This window comes from Telopea speciosissima, chromosome 3, assembly GCF_018873765.1.
Source record: "Telopea speciosissima isolate NSW1024214 ecotype Mountain lineage chromosome 3, Tspe_v1, whole genome shotgun sequence".
In the NCBI taxonomy this organism is placed as follows: Eukaryota; Viridiplantae; Streptophyta; class Magnoliopsida; order Proteales; family Proteaceae; genus Telopea; species Telopea speciosissima.
In genome coordinates this window covers 23,042,305-23,066,641 of record NC_057918.1, presented here as the reverse complement: position 1 = coordinate 23,066,641, position 24,337 = coordinate 23,042,305, and the positions used below count along the sequence as shown (strand labels likewise).

The 24,337-nt window shown below is 40.1% G+C and overlaps 1 protein-coding gene across 3 annotated transcripts in view; it reads right to left on the bottom strand.

Annotated features, from left to right (window-relative positions):
- The window catches only part of LOC122653814 (exocyst complex component SEC8), an 81,315-nt gene that overhangs the window by 37,239 nt on the left and 19,739 nt on the right, over positions 1-24,337 (bottom strand). The window contains exons 6-9 of one of the 3 annotated variants that reach the window (XM_043847759.1): positions 15,243-15,352; positions 14,704-14,886; positions 11,295-11,469; positions 11,083-11,189 (exon numbers count right to left, since the gene is read on the bottom strand). In XM_043847759.1, the coding sequence (XP_043703694.1) occupies positions 11,083-11,189; positions 11,295-11,469; positions 14,704-14,886; positions 15,243-15,352 (575 nt within the window). The remainder of the gene's footprint in view (positions 1-11,082; positions 11,190-11,294; positions 11,470-14,703; positions 14,887-15,242; positions 15,353-24,337) is intronic. The other 2 variants (XM_043847760.1, XM_043847761.1) reach the window with 2 other exon arrangements.

Genomic DNA, 24,337 nt, shown 5'->3' with positions numbered 1-24,337 from the left:
TTAAAAAATGTCTCCAAACTGTTGAGAGTCCTCTACTAATAGAGAAAAGACACCCATTCGAAAAACCCTTCCAGAGGTGTCCAAAAGATACAACTCTTGAATAGAAAAAGAAAAACAAAAGATAGTAAGAGGAAAGAGGCATAACCCAACACGACAGGAAAATCTCAGCTAAATGGAGTCTGTTACATGGATCCTTGCTCTCCAATAGGCTCTATCCAAGGTCATACTTCCTACAAGACCTAGACTATGCATATCCTTCCTCATCACTTCTCCTATGGTCATTTTCGGCCTTCCCCTAGTTCTTTTAGCTCCTTCGATTGTAATCATATCACTCTTCCTTACTGGGGCGTCCCTAGGCCTCCATTGAGTATGACCATACCATCTTAAACGACTCTCTCGGAGCTTGTCATGGATCCTTCCGTCAAAGCAAATGACACTATCAAATATCAATTCACTCAATGAAAATTTAATCATTTGTGTCTACCTCTTGTAATTGGAAACATTGAATGGCTCTATCTTATCGAAATCAGAAACTATCCTCAAATCTTCTATAGCCAAAATAACAGGAGCACTTGGAGAGCCTTGAGAAGTCATAATCCTAATGACTTGACAACTAGAATCATATGAATTATAGTAAATAATACATATAAATGAGATATAAAACTTATCTAAAACCGCTCCAATTTGTTAACTTTTTCAACTATGAATTTTTGTTTAGTTCTTCTGCTCAACAGCTACGATCACAACACTACAAATGAATTAAGTGAGAGTAGGCAAAGGCATTCCACCAGTCACTCTCCTTAAGTTCATAGTCGCTCTTTGTGGTCATAGTATTAAATCTCGTTTCGGAAGGCCATTTCAGCCAGACCGAAATTTCCGAGATACCGCCGCCAAAACATTGTATTTTTTCTATGAGTTTTGCTTGGCCATTTTGGGGTGTAAAATGGAAAAATGACCGAAACAAAATTACCAAAATTTTGACGAAACAGTGCATTTTTTAGACCAAAATTTTCAAAATTTCCAAAACGAGATGACTGAAATTTCCGAAATTTTGGTGAGATTTTGAACTATGCTTGTGGTGCAAACTGAGTTTCTTTGCAACTCAACCTCCAGGATACAACAGGCCAAAGGCCCCTTCCAAGTTCCAATAGTTATTGCACTCAACTAATGGGCCACATTAGGACTCTTAGTAGAGTGGAAGAACGTGGTTTGAAAGAAAGTCTTGAGAGAGAGTTTGGGGGCAAGAGGGCTTCAAAAACATGTCTCCAAACCATTGAGACATCCTCTATTTATAGAGTACAAACACCTTTTGGAAAACCCCGTCCAAAGGTGTCCAAAAGATACAACTCTCGGATAGAAAAGATGGAGAAAATAAGCCATAACCGACGTGTTGGAATATGTACACCAGAATACCGTGGGGGTATTCTGGTCCTTTTAGGGCTTGTTTATTTGTTAAGTTATTAGGTTTAGTCTTTCTCTTATAGAGTCGACTATTATAGGGGTATTTCTGTCCCCTTTGTAATTTTCCCTCTATTATAAATAGAGGGCTTACCTATTAATGAAATAATGGAGCCATTCTCTAATTCTCGGTTCTGCTAACACAACGTTTACTGGCGTCTGTCGAATGCCTGGAGCAACCTCACCGACGTCAATGACACATCGGACAACCTTTGCCCGAAGTCAACAGATATACTTTTCACATTGAACAGAGGACATTTAACGCTAGTAGTCACCCTGACACTACCCGAAATAAGAGGTGTTCCGTTCAACATCCAATAAAGGAGTGCCAACATCGGCACTCAATTGGCCAACCAACACCGAATGTTAGCAAATCCTTATCCGGTATCGGTGTAGGAAATTTTGAATCTTTTAATTTAAAACTAAGAAAATGCAACACTTTTACGTCTACACTTGGAGGACATAGTACCAATTGCATCAATGGTTACTTAGGCATATGGCTTTTAAAACCCAAGTTAAAGTAGATTTGAAGAGACTCCGGAACAAAAATAGGAATATCTCTACAATAACTTTCTACTTTTTCTTCTTTATAATGAATAAAACATATAAGACCCATCACTTCCTTTCACTAGGCTTGCGAAAAAATATTATTCTGCTACTAGAGATTTGTCTGCTGCAAGGAATGGATGTGCAATTATTACACAAGGCCTTGACTGAATCAAGGAGGCAGACCTGATATAGCAATAAGATTCTTTGTTTTTCCAGCTGTTTCACTTGAGTATGCTATTCAAGGTTTTAAAAGTCGGAATCGGTCAAAGAGGATTCCAATTCAAATCAGAATGGAATCGGCCTGAATCGGTTTAAGAATCAGGAATCAAAGATATTTTATGGTGAAAATTGAATCGGTTTAGGAATCGGAATTGGCCCATGAATCGGTCCGATTCAAATTGGTTTATAAAGAAAATGAATAGGAATCAGTTCACGACTCAGGAAGCAATGATTATGAATGGTGGAAATCGGGATCAGTGTCAGCCGATTTGAATCGACCGATTCCTGATTCTTAAAACCATGATGCTATTCGATTGGCTGTTTAAACTGGAAAATTCTCTTTAGACATTCAGATCTGTTTTCCTTCTTCAATCTCTGAACCCTAAATTCTCCACTACTAAACCATGGACAAAGAACATACTCCTGCAACCACCCTGACAACCCCCGTGCCCCAACTTTACAATGTTACAAAAATTTATTGTCTTCCAACCCAACCGGCCAACCCCACCTTTTAGCTTAGCTATCACCACTGTCCATGTTCATTACCTAGTTTGTTAATCACAAACACTAACACTTCTGAATTTTCACCTGTTGTAGAAATCCAACATCAGCCCCTAAGAACAATTCCTAAACCTTACCGCTAAGAGACTAAATTTCTTATTGTTATTAAGAAAAGTTCTTAAACATTACCTACTACTTTTGGTTCTGCTAAGACTCAATTTTCCAATTAATATTATTACTTCATCTCTTCTGGGCTTTCTCTATCAAGCACACGAAGTCCATAAGTTCGACAAAATTCCTAAATTAGCTTCCCCATGTTTATTCCCCATCAGGATTAAACCTCTTGTCCCAAAATGCAATAGCAGCTAAACATTTGCAATTATGAGTTACTTTAGTAGAAAGATCCTCATTTGCATTCCATAAATATATTAGAAAGAATCATAGTTGTCAAGCCGTCGCCTAGGCATCCAAGTGCCTTTCTCTCGCCTTGATTTCTGTTGTCGCCTTGTTCACCTAAGCGACGCCTTGTAGCCATGTTGGTGTCGCCTTGGTTTTTAACCCCCTCGATCGCCTAGGCGCCTTAACAACTATGGAAAGTGTTATCTATGAAACACAGAGAAGAGAAGACCTTGTAACCGACTAGCCGTAACCTGTCAATTAATTAATGAATAAGGGAATTACAAAATATATATAAGGCTAGGGAGAAAGATGAAAAAAAAAGAACAAAGATATCGAGACCCATAAGGGTTCTCAGTATTAGCACCAAGCGCTAATCCAGAGACCCATTAATGGGCCCCACACCCCCACACGACACTTCTAACACTCCCCCTCAAGCTGGAGCATATATATCAATCATGCCCAACTTGTTACAAATATAATCGATCCTCCCACTACCCAGAGTTGTAAACACATCTGCAAGCTGTTCTCCAGTTCTAACATGACTTGGAAGAATCAACCCAATCTGCGTCTTCTCACAAACAAAATGGCAGTCAATCTTAATATGCTTCGTCCTCTCATGAAACACAGGATTGGAACCAATATGAACTGCTGCATGATTATCACACCACAGCTGCATGGGAACCGGAGTTTTAAAACCTAACTCAGATAACAACTGTTGTATCCACATCAACTCACATGTCAAGTGTAACATTGCTCTATATTTTGACTGAGCACTAGAACGGGCTACGACATTTTGTTTCTTGCTTTTCTAAGGAACAAGATTTCCCCCAACAAACGTACAGTATTCTATAGTCGACCTCCTGTCGATTGGAGATCCTGCCCAGTCAACATTTGAAAACCTTCAACTCGGTTATGACCATGATCTCGATACACTATTCCTCTACTCGGAGCTTTCTTGAGATATAGAAAAATACGGATAACCGCATCCAAATGAGAAGTCTGAGGAGAAGAGAGAAACTAGCTCACCACACTCATAGGAAAAGCAATATCCGGTCGGGTAATTGTTAAATAGTTTAACTTACCCACCGGTCTTCTATACCTCTCAGGATCATCAAGTACATCTCTCCCTTCAACAATGAGATTCACACTGTGATTTATAGGAGAGTCAATCGGTTTGGACCCAAAAATGCCTGTCTTAGTAAGTAAATCCAAAATATACTTTTGTTGTGAAAGAAAAACTCCCTTCTGAGATTGAGCCACTTCAATTCCCAAAAAATACTTCAACTTCTCCGAATCCTTAGTATCTAAATAATCGACACCATACACCTGTGCATAACCCTTCGCCACAAGCCTTACTTTCAAACGAGTAAGAGAACCATCAGGGTTAACCTTCACAACATACACCCACCTACAACCAATAGAAGTCTTACCCTGGGGCAGCGGAACAAGTTTCCAAGTTTGATTTACCTCTAAAGCCGATAATTCTTCTTCCATAGTTGTCCTCCTACCAGGACTAGATAATGCCTCTGTCACAGACTTAGGAAGTGGATGGGCCTCAACAATAGACAAAAAGGAACGGAAATGAGACGATAAACCAGAATAAGAAAAATAATTAGAAATAGAATGTCGTGTACAGCTACGAGTACCGTTCCGTTTAGTAATAGGGATATCAAGATCAGAAACAATAGGCTCAGCTGTAGGAGGACTTTTATCAGGATCTGCAGCAGAAAGAGACGTGACAGAGTCCGTGAATGCATGAGGGGCAGCAGCTACCATTGGTTGCCAATTGTAGACTTTGGTAATAGGAGGGAGTTGAATAGGAGCGGCTGGTGCAGGATCTTGTGGCAAAGGAGACTGAATAACACAAAGGAAAGTCATCATCTAACTCGGATGCATCAACTGGTGCAGCATGGTATGGAGTGGACTCAAAGAAAGACACATCAGCTATGACAAAGTATTTACACAAAACAGGAGTGTAACATCAACACCCTTTCTAAGTATGTGAGTAATCAAGAAAAATGCATTTGAGGGCTTTAGGATCCAATTTAGACAAAACAGACCAATGATCACGAGTGAAACAAACACACCCAAAATACGAGGAGGCAATGTAAACCATGACTCAGCAGGAAACAACAGGGAATGAGGGATTCCTCCCTTCAAAATGGAAGATGGCATGCGATTAATAAGATAACATACTGTCATCACAACATCAGCCCAAAAGATTTTAGGCACTTTCATCTCAAATAACATAGAGTGAGTAACTTCCATTAAATGTCGATTCTTTTTTTCAGCCACACCATTCTGTTAAGGTGTGTCAGAACATGAAGATTGATGAATCATACCATGCTAAACCATAAATGCTAAAAAGGGCAGAGAAATTCTCTTTTGTATTGTCACCATGCAAAATTTTCACCCACCAAATTGGGTTCAAACTTCAAAAACAAAGGCACAAAAAATAGAGAATAACTCAAAACGATTCTTCATTAAATAATAAATATAACCATGTAACCCTTGAATGGTCATCAACAAATGTAACAAAATATTTGAAACCCAAGTTGGAAGTAACTGGATATGGACCCCATACATCTGAATGAACTAAAGAAAAAGGACAAGTTGAACGCTTATTGACTCTAGAGGGATAACTCACACAATGAAGTTTCCCAAACTAACACTATTCACATTCAAGATTAGAAAGAGAAATAAAACTAGTATCTAATTTTTTAAGACTCTCCAACGATGGATGACCAAACTAACAGTGAATTTGGTGAGGAGAAGCAACACTAGAGCAAGCAACTGATTGAGAACCTTCAAGTAAATATAGCCCCCCTGACTCCCATCCTCTACCAATCGTCTTCTTTGTGGCGAGATCCTGAAAGACGCAAGTATTTGGATAAACTGTCACAGAACAGTTGAAGGCTTTGGTTAATTTACTAACAGACATAAAATTAAAAGGAAAAATGGGAAGGTAGAGAACAAAAGACAAGGATAGAGACGAACTAGGATGAACAGTACCAGTGCCTTTAACCTTTGCTAAAGACCCATCAGCTAAAGTAATACTAGAAGATGACGAAGACAAAGAAGAAAATATACATAACATTCCAGACATGTGATTGGATGCCCCTGAATCAATAATCCAAGAACGGGAGGTAGCTGAAAGATATGCAGTGGCAATACCTATCTTTTTTTTTTTTTATGAATAAATAATTTCATTACCAAAGGAGAGGAAAGGGAGGGGGGGGGGACAAATGTACAATCAAGAAACCAAAACAAGGCCCTGCCAAGAAAAGCTAGGGCATACAAAAGAGAAGGGGAAGGCCCCAACCAAACAAAACAATAGCGAACTAAGGGGGAGCGCCAACCGGAGCGAAGCACAACAAAGCACACTATCCAGGGTCCAAAATCCCACGACAAAGGACATGATCACTGATAGCGCTACTCAAAGGCGAGATCTTCTGACTGCTAGCTAAGGAATAGGCAATGTAGGGCCGAATGTTAGGGCAAGGAGGAATGCTGGAGTCGCGCCTGCGGAAAACACAAAGATTTTTCCGTGGAGGAGGCCTGGATGGATCAAGGAGAGAGCGAGGAGCACTGGATAGGGGCACACGGGGGTAGGAAGCTGGCCCAATAATACCGCCAAGGTCAGGGGACAACCCAAGGGGAGGGTTTAGGCCCATGATTTGATGGGCCAAGGAGGAAGGGCGAGAAGAATCTGGCCCAAGGCCGCTGGGATCAGGGGTCGTAGACAACTCAAGGGGGTTAGGGATAAGGCCAAAGGAGTTTTGAGCTAAAGAGGATGGGCTAGGCCCATTAAGGTTTATATCGGGTTTATATGGGGGGAGGGGAAGGCAGTTAAAGGGAAAGGAATAGATGGGGGCCCCACTGAAGCTGAAGGAAGAGGCAAAAGGGGAGGGAGAGAGAATCGAGGTATGAAAAGGGGTTGGAGTCCCGAGCTTGAGGAGTCAAGACCAGGCACAGAGAGAGGAAAAGAGGAGGAGGCAGGCGAAGCCAGCAAGGGATGGCGACACGGCAACGCCTCGGGAAGAGAGGCATCGCCAGAGGCAACAGGAGCAACAGCAAAGGCCTCGCCAATCGAGCCTGTCTCGAGGACTGGAGATCTCCCTGGCGGGGATCCAGAGGCAGGTTTCTCTAGGACACGAAACGGACGCCGGCGAGTTCGATTCCGGCCGCGGCTGGGATCTTTGGAGGAGGAAGGAGGAAGAGGCGGTTCCTTCTTAGTAGGAACAGAGAGATCAACAGGGGGAACAGTAGTTAAAGCTTCAAGGGCCTCGATGGGCAAAGAGGGAATTGTGGAAGTCTTGCCGGAGCAGGTACTGGAGTTGTGCCCAAAAATTTTGCAATAAATACAGTGAGGGGGAAGCCAGTCGTAGCGGATGGGTTGTTCAAATGAGAACCCATCATCTTCAACGATAGAGATGATTAAGGGGGGAGGGGAATCAGCGGAGATGTCGATGCAAATCCTCGCATAAGTAAGGCGATCCATTTTCTTTGTGCGCACATCAGTGTAGAGAGGAAAGCCAATAACAGAGCCTATGATACTGAGATAAGCTGAACTCCAATAATGTAATGGCAGCCCAGGAAGGGTGACCCACAAAGGGATGGATCTCAAGTCCATCTTGTGGAGATGGAGATAAGGGTCCCTAGGCCGAAGGAAGATGGGCTGGTTGCCAACAAGCCAGGGAGCACCTTCAATAGCACGAGCCTTAGCATCCTCGCAGAAAAACTTGAAGATGAATACACCGTTGTCGAGCAGGAACGTTTCTAAGGAGCCTTGAGCTTTCCATTGTTTAGTCATAGAAGATTTGACAATGTTGAACGAGGGTCTGGAGCCAAGGAAATGGCCGACCAGACAGGATTTCCATTTTTCAATTTCTAGAGAGAGAAGTTCCTGGGGGCAGAGGGCAACCTGGGAGGAGCCAACAGTCGATGGTTTGACAAAATGAAGGGGAAGACCAGAGCGAGAGGAAGAGGAAGAAGGGGAAGCGGACAGGAGAGAGGACCAAGTTTTAAGGGGGAATGTAGAGTTTGAAGTCAGCGTAGGAGGTGCCGGTTGAGAAGGGTGGGTAATCTGAGGAGAAGAAGGTGGAGGGGGGTGGTGGGTAGCGGAGGGGTGAAGGGGAGAGAAAGGGGAGCTCATCTGGTATCACATTATAGGTGCCGTCAGTCATCTCTGGTATCACGTCTTCTAGTTGGCAAGTTTATTCTACTGGTGGACTTTAGACTGCCCGGCAATACCTATGTTAACTAGAGCATAGTTTGAAAACTCGCGAGATCTCGACTGAGATCTCGTTTTTTTTGGGAGGTCGAGTCGAGTTGTCGTACAAGTTAAAAAAAGTGCAAAATCTCAACCCAAAGTCCTTTAATGAGTGCCAAATCTGGAAATCTGGGCCAGATCTCGGTGGGAAATCTTGGTATACAGACACTTTTTTATGCCAGAAATTAGGACAGACACTTATTTATGCCTAATATCATTTAAATAAATGTTTTTGTATTCATTTGCTTAAGATATTATTCAAAAATAAGCAAATACTCCCCTATTTGAATCCAATATAAATAGTTAAAAGATAAAAGGAAAAAAATTCAACCCCCCCAGTTCAAGAACAAAAACTGGATTTTTGGTGGTAGGTGCAATTTTCAACTTTCTAATGCGGGGGTTTTTCTCAAATCTAAAAATTCCATAAATCTTAAAATGGTAAAACATTGCTAAAAACCAAAAGTGCGGTAAAATATTCATTTGTTTTGATGTCCAGAAAAATATTTTCATTCAAACAAAGCTTTCCAACAAGTCTAAGATTGCTCAAGTCTGATTTATATTGAAGGAGTTAAGTACCGGTCAAACTTAATTTGGTATGCACGAATGCTGTCAAAATCGCTCTAAATGAAAATATTTTTTTGGAAATCAAAACAAATGAATATTTTACCGTACTTTTGGTTTTTAGTAATGTTTTACCATATTAAGATTTAAGGAATTTTTAGATTTGAGAAAAACTCCAGCATTAGAAAGTTGAAAATTGCATCTACCGTCGAAAATCCAGTTGTTGTTCTTGAACTTGGGGATTGGCTTTTTTTTCCTTTTGGAATTTTATTTTTTAACTATTTTAATTGGATTCAAATAGGGGGGTATTTGCTTATTTATGAATAATATCTTAAGTAAATGATAAATGATATTAGGCATAAACAAGTGTCTGTCCTGGTTTCTAGCATAACTGAAACTCCTATTTGGACTTTGTTTTTGCAAAATCTGATAGTGTCATTGTGTTTAAATGACCTAAAATAGGTTGAGTACCAAGTTTCAGACCCAAGCTAGGTCTAAAACCCACTGAAACCAGGTTTCGAGTTGAAAAAAGAAAAAATGCACCAACTCGACCGAGATCTCGGTTTTTCCCAGGGTCTAGTTGGAGTCGAGTTCCGAGTTTTAGTACCTTGAACCAGAGTAGTAGTGGAAGAAGTGGGCTGTGAAATCTGGAACTGATTGTACTGGGAAAACTTCTCTGACATTACTACTACTTTACCCTCGGAGGGTTAAGACTGAGGGACTGAATCAGTACTAGTAGCAGAATTAGCAAACTGCTGTTGTGCTGGTTTTCCATGGAGTTTCCAACAAAACCTTTGAATGTGGCCAGGTTGGCTACAATGGTGACAAGTCCGTACAGTACTTGAGCTATCGGAAGAAGTACCAGACAGGCCAAAACCATGCTGAATTTTGACCCCTTCTGTGCCACGACCACTTCTACGGCCACGGCATCCCCAACGGATTCCACCATCTCCACGTCCAATTCCACCAGTCCTTGTTTGTGATACCAGGGCTGAACTCTCAACTGTAGATGTAGCATCACGAGATACTCAAAGACCTCGAGGAAAAGTATCCATGAGTGAGGCAACAGTTTCACCACCAAGGATTTGAGATCTAAAAGACTCAAATTCCTGTCCAAGTCCTCCCAAAAAACCCATAAGTGCCAATTGCTCTCTTTGGTTCTGCATTTGCTTCACATCGGAAGAGATAGGAAGGAGTGAGTTCAACTCTTCATACATCATCCTGAATCAGCAAAATATTGGTTGATAGAACGTCCTTCCTCTCAGTCCGATAGAATTCCAGAGACACCTCATAAATTCGAGACAAGTTGTTCTGACCAGAATATAAAACTCTCAGATAATCCCATAATTCTTTAACAGTCAAAGAACAAATGAAAAGGAGGGGTGAAACCACAACTGTTATTAAAATCGCAGACCTCTGGTTATGTGTCAACCAGAAATCACAGAAAAGGAAAAGGAAAAAAAAAGGGAGGAGAGAAGGAGGGAAAGGGAAATCTCGCAAGGCTGTGTACTAGTCCTAGTGAATCTGCGCTGGTACCATGTTACCTGTGAAAAACAGAGAAGAGAAGGAGAAGAAGAACTTGCAGCCGTAAGCTGTTAATTAATTAATGAATAAGTTACAAAACTATATAAGGCTACGGACAATGGAAAAAAAAAAAAAAAAAAAAGAACAAAAATATCGAGACCCATAAGGGCTCTCAGTATTAGCACCAGGCACTAATGCCAAGACCCATCAAAGGGCCCCACATCACCACACGACACTTCTAACAGAAAGAATAATCATTATGTTCTCATAAGTAATCCAACGAATAATTGCCCATCAACTTCAGTGTAAAATGCAGAAGCAAAACATAATATCGAACTTCAAGGGGCCAGCAATATTTCCAACTTTTTTGTGGAGGCAAGAGATATTTCCAATTTTGTGAAGTGGGTACAGAGTCTACAGACAGAGAACAAAAAATGAGCTACCCCAAGATATCAAAAGAATAAGCGAGGAAAAAAAATAATATATGTTATAATCCCTTTGCAAGTTGGGTTTCTACCACTAAATTCACCAGTGCAAGGAAATGGATGATCTCGAATAAATGCTTCAAATGAAATATAGGAGTACAAAAAATAAAATACCATATTATAGCACCAGCAGCTGCCACTTTGCCAAGTATGCATAGGCACTCAACCATAGTCTGTAAGTACTTCACATGAAGTGGAGCATCACTTTTCTTTATTGCTTCCTGCATAAATGGCGAAAATTCAGCTCAAAATATGAAAGAAATACACATCAAGTTAACTTAGTTAGAGATAAGTGTCATGTTATTTTAAGGCTATGAAGGGCATACGATAAATTCACTAGGCATAGAGTGCGCTAGCCATGGTGGAGTTTGACGAGAAACAAACTTTACATCCTTCAGGGTACCATCACCACCACTAGCTTTTGAAGATGAAATATACCCATCCGAGGCAGCTCCATCAAGCATCTCCAAAGCGCTCTCATCATCATGACCATCAAAAGAACTGAATGAACAGTCAAAGTCAATTTGAAATCAATATATCAATATTCCTGGAATCATAAGTTAACAAGGTTCCAGTTAGTAGCAAGAGGAAACTTAATCAAGGTGCTAATATCTATATGCACGTGAGTGTATATGTGAACATCGAAATCAATTGCTAAGCAGCGGCAAAATGTCAGTTTTCTGTTGGTTCAAAGAATTAGACATTCTACGCAATCAGTCCTACAAAAAGAAACCAGTAGAATCAGTATCCAATTCAGTATGTCGATCAAAAAGAAGAGGGAGAAGAAAGAGACCGGGCAAGAGGAGGAATTGATAGGGAATACAGTTTCCCTAATTGACATCCCTCACATTATGCTATTATAAAACAACAAACGTACATAATACCCCTTTCACTTAATAAAACCCAAAATACCAGAAATACCCCTGCAACATATCTCAACATAGACTACCTGTTAAATCAGGATATTAATTACAACTTATCGTGCTAGTGGTTGATTTCTGGGAGGATATTGATCATGTGGTATCTTGGGTTGCTATGCATGTAAAAGCTTCAATGACTTGGAAATGGACAAGCTCACCGATCTCCTTTAGCCTTGAGGCGGGATCCTGTCGAACTCAGCAAAGAGTGAGGTAGATTTGGATGACTAGAATAGAGTCTTTACTGTTAGATCACTTCCCACTCTCTATCGGTCATTCGGTCTGGCTGAGCTTCATTCTTTTGTCATTTCATTTGGAGTCCTCATATCCCCATGAAAGTGTCATTTTTCGCATAGGTACACAGCATAAAGGAGCAAGATCCTCCTCTAAACTACCTCAGCTAAAGGAAGCATAGAATTGTCTATATGTGCTTCAAGTGTAAGGGGAATTCTTATTTAGAAAAAGAAAGAACAGCTGTCTTTGAACCATTTGTTGCTTCATTGCCACTCTTACAATTCCACTATTCCATCTGGTTAAGGCCAAATTTTTTACTCACCACAATTGATTTTCTTCTGCACAACTTCAATCCAAGTCATCTTCAGTCTACCCCCTGTGCTTTTAACATCTTCAGCTCGCACCATATCACTCATTTATTGGTACATCAAGTAGCCATCTTTCAATATTGCGGAACCATCCCAACTGACATTCTGTCATCTTGTCACTTGATGTGACAGTTTTCCCTCAATTGTATATTCTAACATAGACTTCCCAATCTATCCACTCCTCAAAATCCTCATCTCAGCTGAAGTCAGCAAGATCCTCCACTAAACCACCTCAGCACAAGGAACCATAGAATTGCCTACATGTGCTTCATGTGTAAGGGCAAATTCTTATTTAGAAAAGAAAGAACAGCTGGCTTTGGATCAGATTCGTATTTTAGTTGATGGGAACTACCTAATAAGTCCTTGACAATCATTAATCTAATGTTAAATTTTGAATTACAATACCAGCTGAGTATTCTACCAAAAAAAAACAAAAAATACCAGCTGAGTAGAAAACTAATTTTTATACTGTTGACTGTTCTTAAAATTTCTTCAAGGTTGAAGTAATTTGACTTAGATTATCAGAATTAGAACCTTTAATAGTAAATCCGAACCCACAGAATCCCTTTTTACTAATAGGATTCAGAGTTGAGGATATTATTAATGTGCAAAGTGAATTTTCTAAGCCCATTATTGTAGGATTTTGGATCTCTCAACCCTTACCCTACATCATTTTAGTTAATGCAAGATTGTGAAGCCTCAGCATAGATGTTTGAATAAACATTTCTGAAGCATGAAATATCATCTATAGCACCTAGCAAATCAAAGGGATAAATTTCTGGTCTGGTGGTCCATATAATCAAACCATGGCGGGATGCCTACTTCTGCAGCGTGGCGGATCGGATTGGGCTGAAATTTTGTAGAGAAAGACCCCAAGGTCCCCTGCTCACATAATGGTACAAGATCTAGCCGAGATCTGAGTAAAATCTCGGTTTCGTGGCCTAGTGAGTCGAGAGTACATGCGATATATAAAACACGCACTGTCTCGGTCAAGATCTTGGTTTCGAATTGAGATCTCAGTTCATTTTTCGAATTCGACTCGATCAAACCAGACCAAGTCACATGGGTTTTATACCCTATTTTGAAAGAGAGCTTGCCATTTCTCGCTCTGCCTCGCCTCTCTCACTCTACTGTGAAGAAAAAAAACCCTCCAAATGAGGGTTTTGGTGATTCTTCTTGGCAAATCTCACATCAACTGAAGATTGAAGCTTCAACATCAAGAGAGGGAGCTGCATTTCTTTTCAAGAACAGTTTTAGGTTAAAAAAAAATTTTACTTCTCAAAAACTATTTTTATATAGAAACATGATCAACAATTGTTTGTTGACTGTTTTATATGTGATACAATGTCCCTTGATCTATGGATTGACGGAGGCCAATTTATTTTTTGTTTCTAAATTTTTTTTTTTTTTTTTTTTTTTTTTGTTAAAATAAAATAATTTTCTTACCAAAAAATATGGTTTATACTCATTGTTTGGAACTCAATTTTATATATGTTGGACACCGTTGGCCGATCTATGGCCTCACGGTGTAAATCATTTATTTCAATTTCTGAATTTTAAAAAATTACAGAAAAATCCAAAAAATGGTGATATTATCTGTTTTGTTTTGAAAATTATTTAAAATTAATGAAAGCATAGTTAATGTTTTTTAATAGGGAAAATGATAATTTTTGTTTCATACATTATAATTTTGTATTACTTATGGTATGATTATGTATGAAAAAAAAAACAATAAAAAGTATTTTTAATTAAGAAAAAAAATACAAGAGGTAAGGGGAAAATATGAAATAGCTATATGATTAATTTAGGACTTTGAAATGATGTTGAATAGCTAATAATGCATGCATTTGTTGATGTAACAGTGTGATAAGGATTAAAAATGCCGCACAATGGCTGAGAGTGGAGGTGGAGATATAGCATGGTTATATGGAGAGCCAATAGGAAATAAAAAGATAAAGTCAAGATGTAACTACTGTAGGAAAATTCTAATTTCTGGAGGAGCTATCAGATTAAATTAGCATTTGGCTGGTTGGTACAAGGATGTGGCCAAATGCACACATGTGCCAATATGTAAAATTGTAAATTACCTAATTTTACAGTTATTTAGAAAGTAAATACTATTGAAAAAAGTTGATATGGGTAAAAAAAAACTGGTTTTTAAAGAATAAAGGGATAGATGATTTTGATCTGACTAAAAAAAAGCATGACAGCCCTACCTTCCATCAACAGAGCCTGGTCTATAAGATCCATCTCCAAGTCCAGAAGCACCAATGTGACTGTCACCTTTTAATAGCCTCGTCCTTCGGGACAGAGGCTGTGAACTGTTCACTGAAAATGCAACAGTAGCGGTTGTCGGCACATCTTCATCTTTTTCGTATATGCTTGTAATAGCTGAGCTGCAAAGATGACCAGCTTAGAAATAATGAATCTCACAAAATAAGTAAAACTCCAAAAGCTTGTTATTAGCAAGAAATATCGAGCACAGATGGAAGGTCAACACAATGTTTAGCAGCAGTGGTGGAGCTGAACTGACACCAATAGAAATAAACCAATACATCCACTCAAAGAAAACCTTTTTTCTTAAACATACAAAACTTTTATTCAGAATTTAGTAATTGATCTGATAAGATGGTAAAACAAAATCCATATCTATGGCTTGAGTGAAACTCATGAAGACTACATTTACCACTCAGACCAGCGGACAATATATACATACATACATACATAAGGGCTAAAATAATTAAAAATAAATTACCTGTATTCCCCCTTGTTATAAAGATGGGTATGCAAATCCTCCAAAACTTTATAAAACAGAACTCCCCGCAATTTTGTTAACTCAGACCGCACATCTTGCAGAGCACCAACCTGGCAAAGCAATACCACCATAAAGACCAGAAATATTGCAGAAAACACAGAGAGAAACGAACAGGAAGAATGAGGACAGAAGACACAAAGAAATAGCACCCTAGAATTATCCATAACACCACAAAGTTCCGATAATTGGAAACTGAACAAGAGATACACCAAATTATCCATTTATTTTTGCTCTTGAATAAAGCTAATCAATATATTACATATTCAAACACAAAAAATAACAATCTTCACAGAGCTACTATACAATGTATAACAGACCCACAACAAAAGAAAACCATAAACAGTTACATTCAGCTCACCACCCCCAATTAAAATGTTCCAATTATCACAATATATCAGAAGTTCGCAAAGAGGAACATCATCCATGGTAATCATGACTCCCCCCTCAACTGGACCACCCTGCCATTTTTCTAGTTCTGCAATCAGAGAAGCCTGAAAGATACAATTGACTCCTACCACAGCACCACAAAAAGCAACCCTCCCTCACAGCCACTGTAAAAATCTGCACCTTGAACTAAATGTATCACATCCCAGTTCTGAACAAAGCCTAAATCCATTCATTAATCTCCATCAACTGTTGTAAAGAAGATAAATGGATACATACAGCCGCCATTGGTCCACTATGCATCATTTTGAAGAATACTCGCAGAAAGTTTCCCACTTTGTTAAGAAGTCCATATCCTTACATCCTTGCCTTCTTTTGTACATGTTCCCAAACGCTACATTTTAGATATCTGCTCCCCCCCCCCCCCCGGGCCCAAAACTCCATCAATCTGCAGTTACCACTTCTCTGTCCAATATGTTGCAAATAGATCTGGGAAATTGATCTTTTAAACCACCTTCACACAAATAATTGTTGCAATATGGGTACAAGGGTATATTTGTCCATTAGGGTTTAGTTGGTGTTGCCCTAAGGGTATAACTGTAACTTGTATCTCATAAGTTTTATTATAAATAGAGAGGTCTTGTCTCATTGAGATAAGTTCAATTCCCCAAATATTCCAACATGGTATCAAAGCAGGGAGAATCGACTTTGGGATTCGAGCCTCTCCACCCATGAAACTCTCTCTCTCTCTCTCTTCACCTCCACCACACACCACCACTGCCATCCTCTCTCTCGGTATTGCTGCCGGCACCTTCTCTCTCTCGGTCTCTCCATTTCCGCTTCTCTCTCTCTCTCTCTCTCGGTTTTACCGCCACCCCCCACCACCACCACCTTGCTCCTCCTTCCGGTTTTCTCTTGGTGATGACTTCTCTCCCTCCAAGGATCCTTCTACCTCATGACTGAAATCTCCCTTTACTTTTTTTGTAAATTTTCATGTGGTGATTTTTTGGTTATTGTTTCCCATTTCTCCTTGCGATCAACAGCCATGTCAGATCAGTCAACTGCATCTATTGGACAGGAAGGGGTAATCCTACAACGTGAACGCGACTTCCTTCGTTCCTTATGAACTCTGTCAAACTTGATGGGAGTAATTACCTGATATGGTCTAGATCTTGCTCTCTTGTAGTGGGTTCCAGTGGTCTCTCTGGCCGTCTTATCGGGGTCTCTGAGAAGCCTACTGCTGCTGGTCCTGCTCAGATTAAATGGGAGACTGACGAATGCTTAGTCGTGTCATATCTTCTTAACTTGATAGATCTTGCTATTGCCCAAGGATATCTCTTTCTTGACTCTGGTGCTACGATGTGGACAGTTGCAAAGGTAACATATTCCCATGTTGGTAATGATGTGCAGTACTATGAACTCCGGAGGAAGATCTACAACATGCAACAAAAGGATCTCTCTTTGTCCCAATATTATTCTGCCATACGAGGTCTATGGCAGACTTTGAATTTGTATGGGCGATTTACTGCACCTTGTGATACAGATACTCTTGCCTTTCACAAATAGGAAGAGAAACTTCGGGTCTATGATTTTCTGGCTGGATTGAATATGGAGTTTGATCAGATCAGGGTGCATGTTCTCAATCGTGATCCGTTGCCCACTCTTGAGCAGGCCTATGCTATTGCTGCTTCAGAGAACAGTTGCCTTACTGCTATGGTTCATTATGAGCCCATGGAGCGATCTGCTCTTTACACTGGTACTAGCTCTCCTTCCCGTGTGACCTCTTCCTAGGGAATTCCAGCTTGTGGGACTGATACTCCTAGTTTTAAGAAACCTCCTGTGAAGTGTGTGTATTGTGGGAAGGAGCGTCACACTAAATACCACTGCTGGAAGCTTCATTGACGTCCTCCTCTTTCTCGCGGTCGTGGCCAGGGACATTCGAGTGGTTCTACTGCCCATCACTCTGCTGCTGATGGTGTCTCCACCGATACACCTCTCTCTTCAGATGAGCTTCACCACCTGCGTTGTTTGATGTCCAAGAAAGAGACTACTTCTTCAACGCCATCTTCCAGTGCCAGTGCTGCTTCTACTATTATCATACCTCAGTCCTCAGCCATTTGACTCATCCCCTTCTCTCTCAGGTATTTCTTCGGTGGCCATTGTGCCTCGGTCGTTTCCATTCCCTGGATAATCGACTTGGGGCCACTGATCATATGGCTGGATCTCATTCCCATTTTTTTTCAATATTCTTTGTTGTCAGATAATAGTAGAGTTCATGTTGCTAATGGATCCCTCTCCTCTGTTTCTGGCAAAGGGTCCATTAAATGTTCCTCTAGTTTATCCCTTTCCTCTATGTTGCATGTCCCTAATTTTTGTACTAATCTTTTGTCTATTAGTAGTCTCTCAAGGGATTTAAATTGCAAGGTAACTTTTTTTTCTTCCCACTGTATTTTTCAAGACCTAAAAACGGGAAGTACGATTCGCAGTGGTAGGATGGATGGTGGTTTGTACTTTGTTTGAGAGCTCTTCATCAGTTTTGTCCATTGTTGCTTCTCTCCCTGGGTCATCTACATTTGCATTATCAGAACTCCACAAATGGCAACGTCGGTTGGGTCATCCCCCTTTAGGGACATTATCTAAGTTTTTTCCTGATTTATTTAAACAATGTAATCCAAATGGTTTTATTTGTGATGCTTGCACTTTGGCAAAGCAGACAAAACATACCTATCCAATTTCTGATAATAGAAATTCAATTCCTTTAGGTGTGGTCTATTCTGATGTGTGGAGCCCTGCCTGGTGTATGTCTATCTCTGATTGTTGATGGTTCGTTACTTTCATTAATTACTTTAGTCGCACCACTTGGATTTATTTGCTCCACTAGAAGAGCGATGTCTTTCACTGTTTTAAGTCCTTCCATAAGATAGTGCAAACCCAATTTGATGTCAAGATCAAGATTCTTCGCATAGATAATGGAAAGGAATACATGGTTGGGGCCTTTCAGTCTTCCTTATGTGATCATGGGATAATCCACCAGACCAGCTGTGTTGACACACCTGCTCAGAATGGGGTTGTTGAGCATAAGAATTACCATCTCTTGGAAGTGGCTCGCTCCCTTATGTTTGCCATGTTTGTTCCTCCACGTTTTTGGGGTGATGCAGTTCTTTTGGCCGTGTATCTCATCAATCGTATGCCCTCTCGTATGTTAGATTGCTACTGCCCTCTGGATCTTCTGATGGGTTCATCTGGCTTTATTGTCCCTCCAAAGGTGTTTAATTGTGTAGCTTTTGCGAGAAATTTCTGGGAACTGAGTTTGAGATCAAAGATCTAAGAAAATTAACGTATTTCCTAGGAATAGAAGTCGCCAAATCAGCTCAAGGGATTTCCCTCTCCCAAAGGAAATACACCCTTGATCTTCTGTCCGATACAGGCATGTTAGGGTATAAGCCAGCTGACACCCCTGTTAAGCCTAATTCACATCCTAGGAGTAAAGATGGTGAACCAGTTGAAAAGGGCAGCTACCAACGGTTGGTCGACAGACTGATTTATTTATCTCACACTAGGCTAGATATAGCCTTTGTTGTTAGTGTGGTCAGTCAGTACATGCACGACCCTCATTCATCACAATTAGATGTTGTGTATAGAATTTTGAGGTACCTGGAGGTTGTTCCTAGGAAAGGTGTTCTCTTCTCATCACACAATCACCTCCTATTGAGTCATTCACAGATGCAAATTGGGTTGGCTGCCCAGATGATCGGAGATCTACATTTGGGTATTGCACCTTTGTTGGTGGTAACTTGGTAACCTGGCGGAGCAAGAAGCAAACAATGGTGGCTCGGTCTAGTGCAAAAGCCGAGTTTCGAGTCACGGCTCAGGGCATTTGTGAACTTCTTTGGCTTTGTGAATTACTTCAGGATCTCAGAGTCTCTGTTGAAGCACCCAGGCGCCTATACTCTGACATCAAATCTATGATCAGCATTGCCCATAATCTAGTTCAACATGACAAAACAAAACATGTGGAGATTGATCGTCACTTTATCAAAGAGAAACTTGAACAGGGTCTCATTTGCATTTCTTTTGTCCCATCTGATGGTCAATCAGCTGATGTGTTCACTAAGGGATTACCTATTAAAAGTTTTATTTCTATTGCTAGCAAGTTGAGCACGGTTGATATCTATGCACCAACTTGAGGGAGGGTGCTGTAATATGGGTACAAGGGAATATTTGTCCATTAGGGTTTAGTTGGTGTAGCCCTAAGGGTATAATTGTAACTTGTATCTCATAAGTTTTATTATAAATAGAGAGGGCTTGTGTCTCATTGACATAATAAGTTCAATTCCCCAAATATTCCAACAATAATAATACCAAAATTTATCCTACTGCCATGACCAACAATAAATATAACTGATGCAGTTCAAAATAACAAGAAGGGCCAGCAGCAAACCAAGTCATCAAACCAGACAGTATTATGTTTTTGAGTGTCTAATGGATTATATGGGCCATAGACTAAATATTTTTGGTTTTACCATTGTAATGGGCCAAATCTATAAGCCCAAATATTAGGGTTTAAGTAGTTAGTTTCCATTTTGTTAAGGTTCTATAATAGTTTCTATTTTGAAGAAGACTCAAAATTGTTAGGGATTCTATCTAACATATATAGGGGTTTCCTATATTGCTTATTTCCATGAAGTTATAAGTAAAGGGTAGGAGATCATACCTGCTACCAACGATTTGAACAGTTGTTAAGCTTATGCTTGCTGAATCTGTGATATTCAAAACTCCTTTGATGCGAAATTCAGTGAAGCCCTTGGTGGGATGCCAAGTTGGACTGGTGAGATGCTAGTCAAGTTCTAGGTGGGAGACTAGTTCATATCCTTCATCTTATTCTTCTCTTTATCGATTCCTATCATTGATAGCAGTATTCTGCCATAATTTGCACCTTGTGGCAGCACCATTCTTTGCCTTGTTTCTAGTATTCCTTTTAGTTATTATTTTGCATAACACTTGATGTTATGTTTGCACTACTTTATAATTCCTTTCTCTGGTTTCTATTTTGGTTCTAGTTGCTAATCTGTGAGTTATTTACTGTTGTTCTCTAGTTTCTAATTTTCAATTTTCTGTACCCACTTTCTATGTTGGTTCTCTAGTTACTAAATCCCTTCACTCACTTTTATTTTGCTTTTTCTTGCTATTCTACCTTCTAGTTGTTGTTACACTGAAGTTTCTAAATCTGATTTCAAGTTTCCAGCAAGTTATTATTTTAGTAATCTCTTAATATGCTCAAATCAGACTGTTGATTCTGGTTCAAACTTGAAGAGTTTATGCTCCTTCCCTGTTAGCACACTCGACCATGGCCACATCAGACTTGTCTTTTCTCTGTTTTATTAAATCTCAGTTGCGGCCATGGGCTTAATATTTTTGGGTTTACTATTGTAACGGGTCAATTCTATAAGCCCAAATATTAAGGTTCAAGTCCCTATACAGGATTAAATAGTTAGTTTCTATTTTGTCAAGGTTCTAGAATAATTTCTATTTTGAAGAAGATTTAAGTTGTAAGGGATTCTACCTACTATACATACTGGTTTTCTTATTTTTCTTATTTCCATTAAGTAATAGATAAAGACTAGGGGGTCATACCTACTACCAAAGACTTGAACAATTTGTTCAGCTAATGCTTGCCGAGTTCTGTGATTGTCTGTGATACCTACTACCAAAGACTTGAACAATCGCCGGTAGAATGAAGCAAGGCCACGGAAGCTTCTAACTTCAGTCAAGGTATTTGGAATAGGCCAATCAATGACACTTTTAACCTTTTCCGGATCAGCTTCAACTCCTTTCACCTTTTGAAGCTGATCCAGAAAAGATGAAAAGTGACCAACCCAAGGGGCCATAGGGCCAACCAGCCTAGCTGGGCCTGGCTGGGAGTTTTGGGTCTCTCAAACCCAAACCGTGGGGGGACAGTTTTGTCCTTTTTCTTCAACACTTCTAGCTGGCCGATGGAGTTGATCAAAGAGTGGGGTCCACAGCTTTGAAGACTCTTGAAGATTTCTAGAAGATTGAAGACTAAGTTATTTAGTTTCTATTTTTTAGATTATTTGTTTCCAATTTAGAGTTTCTATTTTTAGTTACTTTCTAATTTGTCCAATTACTGGTAACCCAAGTCTCATCTCTATAAGATACTTTCAATTTGTCTGTTTCTATTTTTGGGGCTCAACACTTGAGCTTTGTAAACAAATTAAAGAAAAGAATGAGAAAGAGAGGAGAAGAGAGGAAGAAGAGAAGAAAAATTGCTTCAACATGTTGGGAGTCACAGCCGTGAGTTCGACTGCCCCAAAACATTCATAATTAATAGCTTAGACAATAGGGTATAAAAAAAAACCAAAATACCCCTAAGAGGGAGATCGTGAATTAGCGCTAGCTCTAATTCATGACTCCCTCCCCCTTATATCGAGAACTTCTAACACTCCCCCTCAAGCTGGAGCATATATGTTAATCATGCCCAGCTTATTACAAATATAATCCACTCTCACACTTTCCAAAGACTTTGTAAACAAATCAGCAAGTTGCTCCCCGGTTCGAACATGACGAGGAGAAATAATCCCTTGTTGCAGTTTTTCACGAACAAAATGACAGTCAATCTCAATGTGTTTTGTTCCCTCATGAAACACAGGATTAGTAGAAATATGAATGGCAGTCAGATTATGACACCATAATAACTTAGGAGAATCATCACCAAACCCAAGCTATGTCATCAACTGTTTAATCCACATCACCTCACAAGAGCCATGTGCCATAGCACGATACTTCGACTCTGTATTGGACCGAGCTACAACGGTCTGTTTCTTGCTCTTCCATGAAACAAGATTTCCTCCAACAAACACACAGTAACCTGAAGTAGATCTTCAATCAACTGGAGATCCTGCCCAGTCAGCATCAATAAAACCTTCAACCCTCCCATGACCATGATCAGAATATAGAAGACCACGTCCCGAAGCTTTCTTGACATAGCGCAAAACCCTTAGAACCGCATCCCAATGAGACGTCCGAGGAGAGGACATAAACTGACTCAGTACACTGACAAAAAAGGAGATGTCAGGTCTAGTCATAGTCAAATAGTTGAGTTTCCCTACATGCCTCCGATATTTCTCTGGATCATCAAGGATATCACCATCATCTGCCATCAGTTTCAAATTAGAATCCATAGGAGTATCCAAAGGTTTGGATCCCAGTAACCCTATCTCTAAAAGCAAGTCAAGAACATACTTCCATTGTGAGAGCGAAATCCCTTCCCGTGATTGAGCTACCTCAATACCCAAGAAATATTTCAAACGTCGCAGGTCCTTAGTCTGAAATTGTTGTCCCAAATGTGTCTTCAAGCTCTCAATACCTGAAGAATCATCTCCTGTGATAACAACGTCATCTATATAAACTACCAAAAATATCCTCCCTACATTAAAATGCCAGAAAAACACTGAATGATCACTCTCAGAACGAGTCAGTCCAAACTCCAACACAACATCTGTAAATCGGCCAAACCATGCCCTTAGCGATTGTTTCAGACCATACAACAATTTCTTCAGCCTACACACCTTACTAGACTCCCCCTGAGCAACAAAACCAGGAGGTTGCTCCATATACACTTCCTTGGAGAGATCACCACGCATGACGTTCAACTGAAACAAAGGCCAATGGTGTGTAGCAGCCAAACAAATGAAAATACAAACAGAAGCAAGTTTCGCAACAGGAGAAAAGGTATCCAGGTATACCATAGACCTGGGCATATCCCTTAGCAACAAGACAGGCCTTCAACCAAGCCACAGACCCATCAAAATTAACTTTCACCACAAATATCTACCGACAACCAATGGTAGACTTACCAGAGGGTAAAGAAACAAGGTCCCATGCCTAATTTTCCTTCAGCGCAGATAATTCCTCAGTCATAGCAGCCCTCGACCCAAGGTCAGGCAAGGCTTCTGCAACAGACTTAGGAATAGGATGACGCTCAAGAGTAGACAAACAAGCAACGAAAGTAGAGGAAAAACCAGTATAGGGCACAAAGTTAGAGATAGGATGTTGGGTACAACTTTGAACACCCTTACGAAAAGCAATAGGGACATCTAAATCGGAAATAACAGGAATGGGAGGCGAAGAGGAAGTACCTATTGGAGGATCCGGATCTGGAGGCGAAGAAGACGTGGTAGAGGCAGCTAACCGGGTGCTATATTTGTCATAAGCTTGAATGCAATGTGTCGGCTCTTCAGATGAGCGACGGTGGAACACAAGAAGTAGCTTAGTAGGAGGTGGCGTTGCTGGCAAAGGATCCTGCAAAGGAGAAGAATGCTCGACAACATTGACGGGCAGATCATCGTCCAAATCTGAAGAAGGCAGCGAAGCCTCAACAAACGGAGTGGATTCAAAGAATTTGAAATCAGTTGTAACAAAGTAGTTCATTAAATCAAAAGAATAACAACAATAACCCTTTTGAGTTTTAAAATACCCTACAAAAAGACATTTAAGAGCCCTAGGATCCAACTTAGAGCTACTAGGGCGATGATCCCTAATAAAACAAACACTCCCAAAGACACGAGGGGGTAAAGCAAACAAGGGTTGAGAAGGAAACAATAAAGAATATGGAATACCCCCACACAAAACTG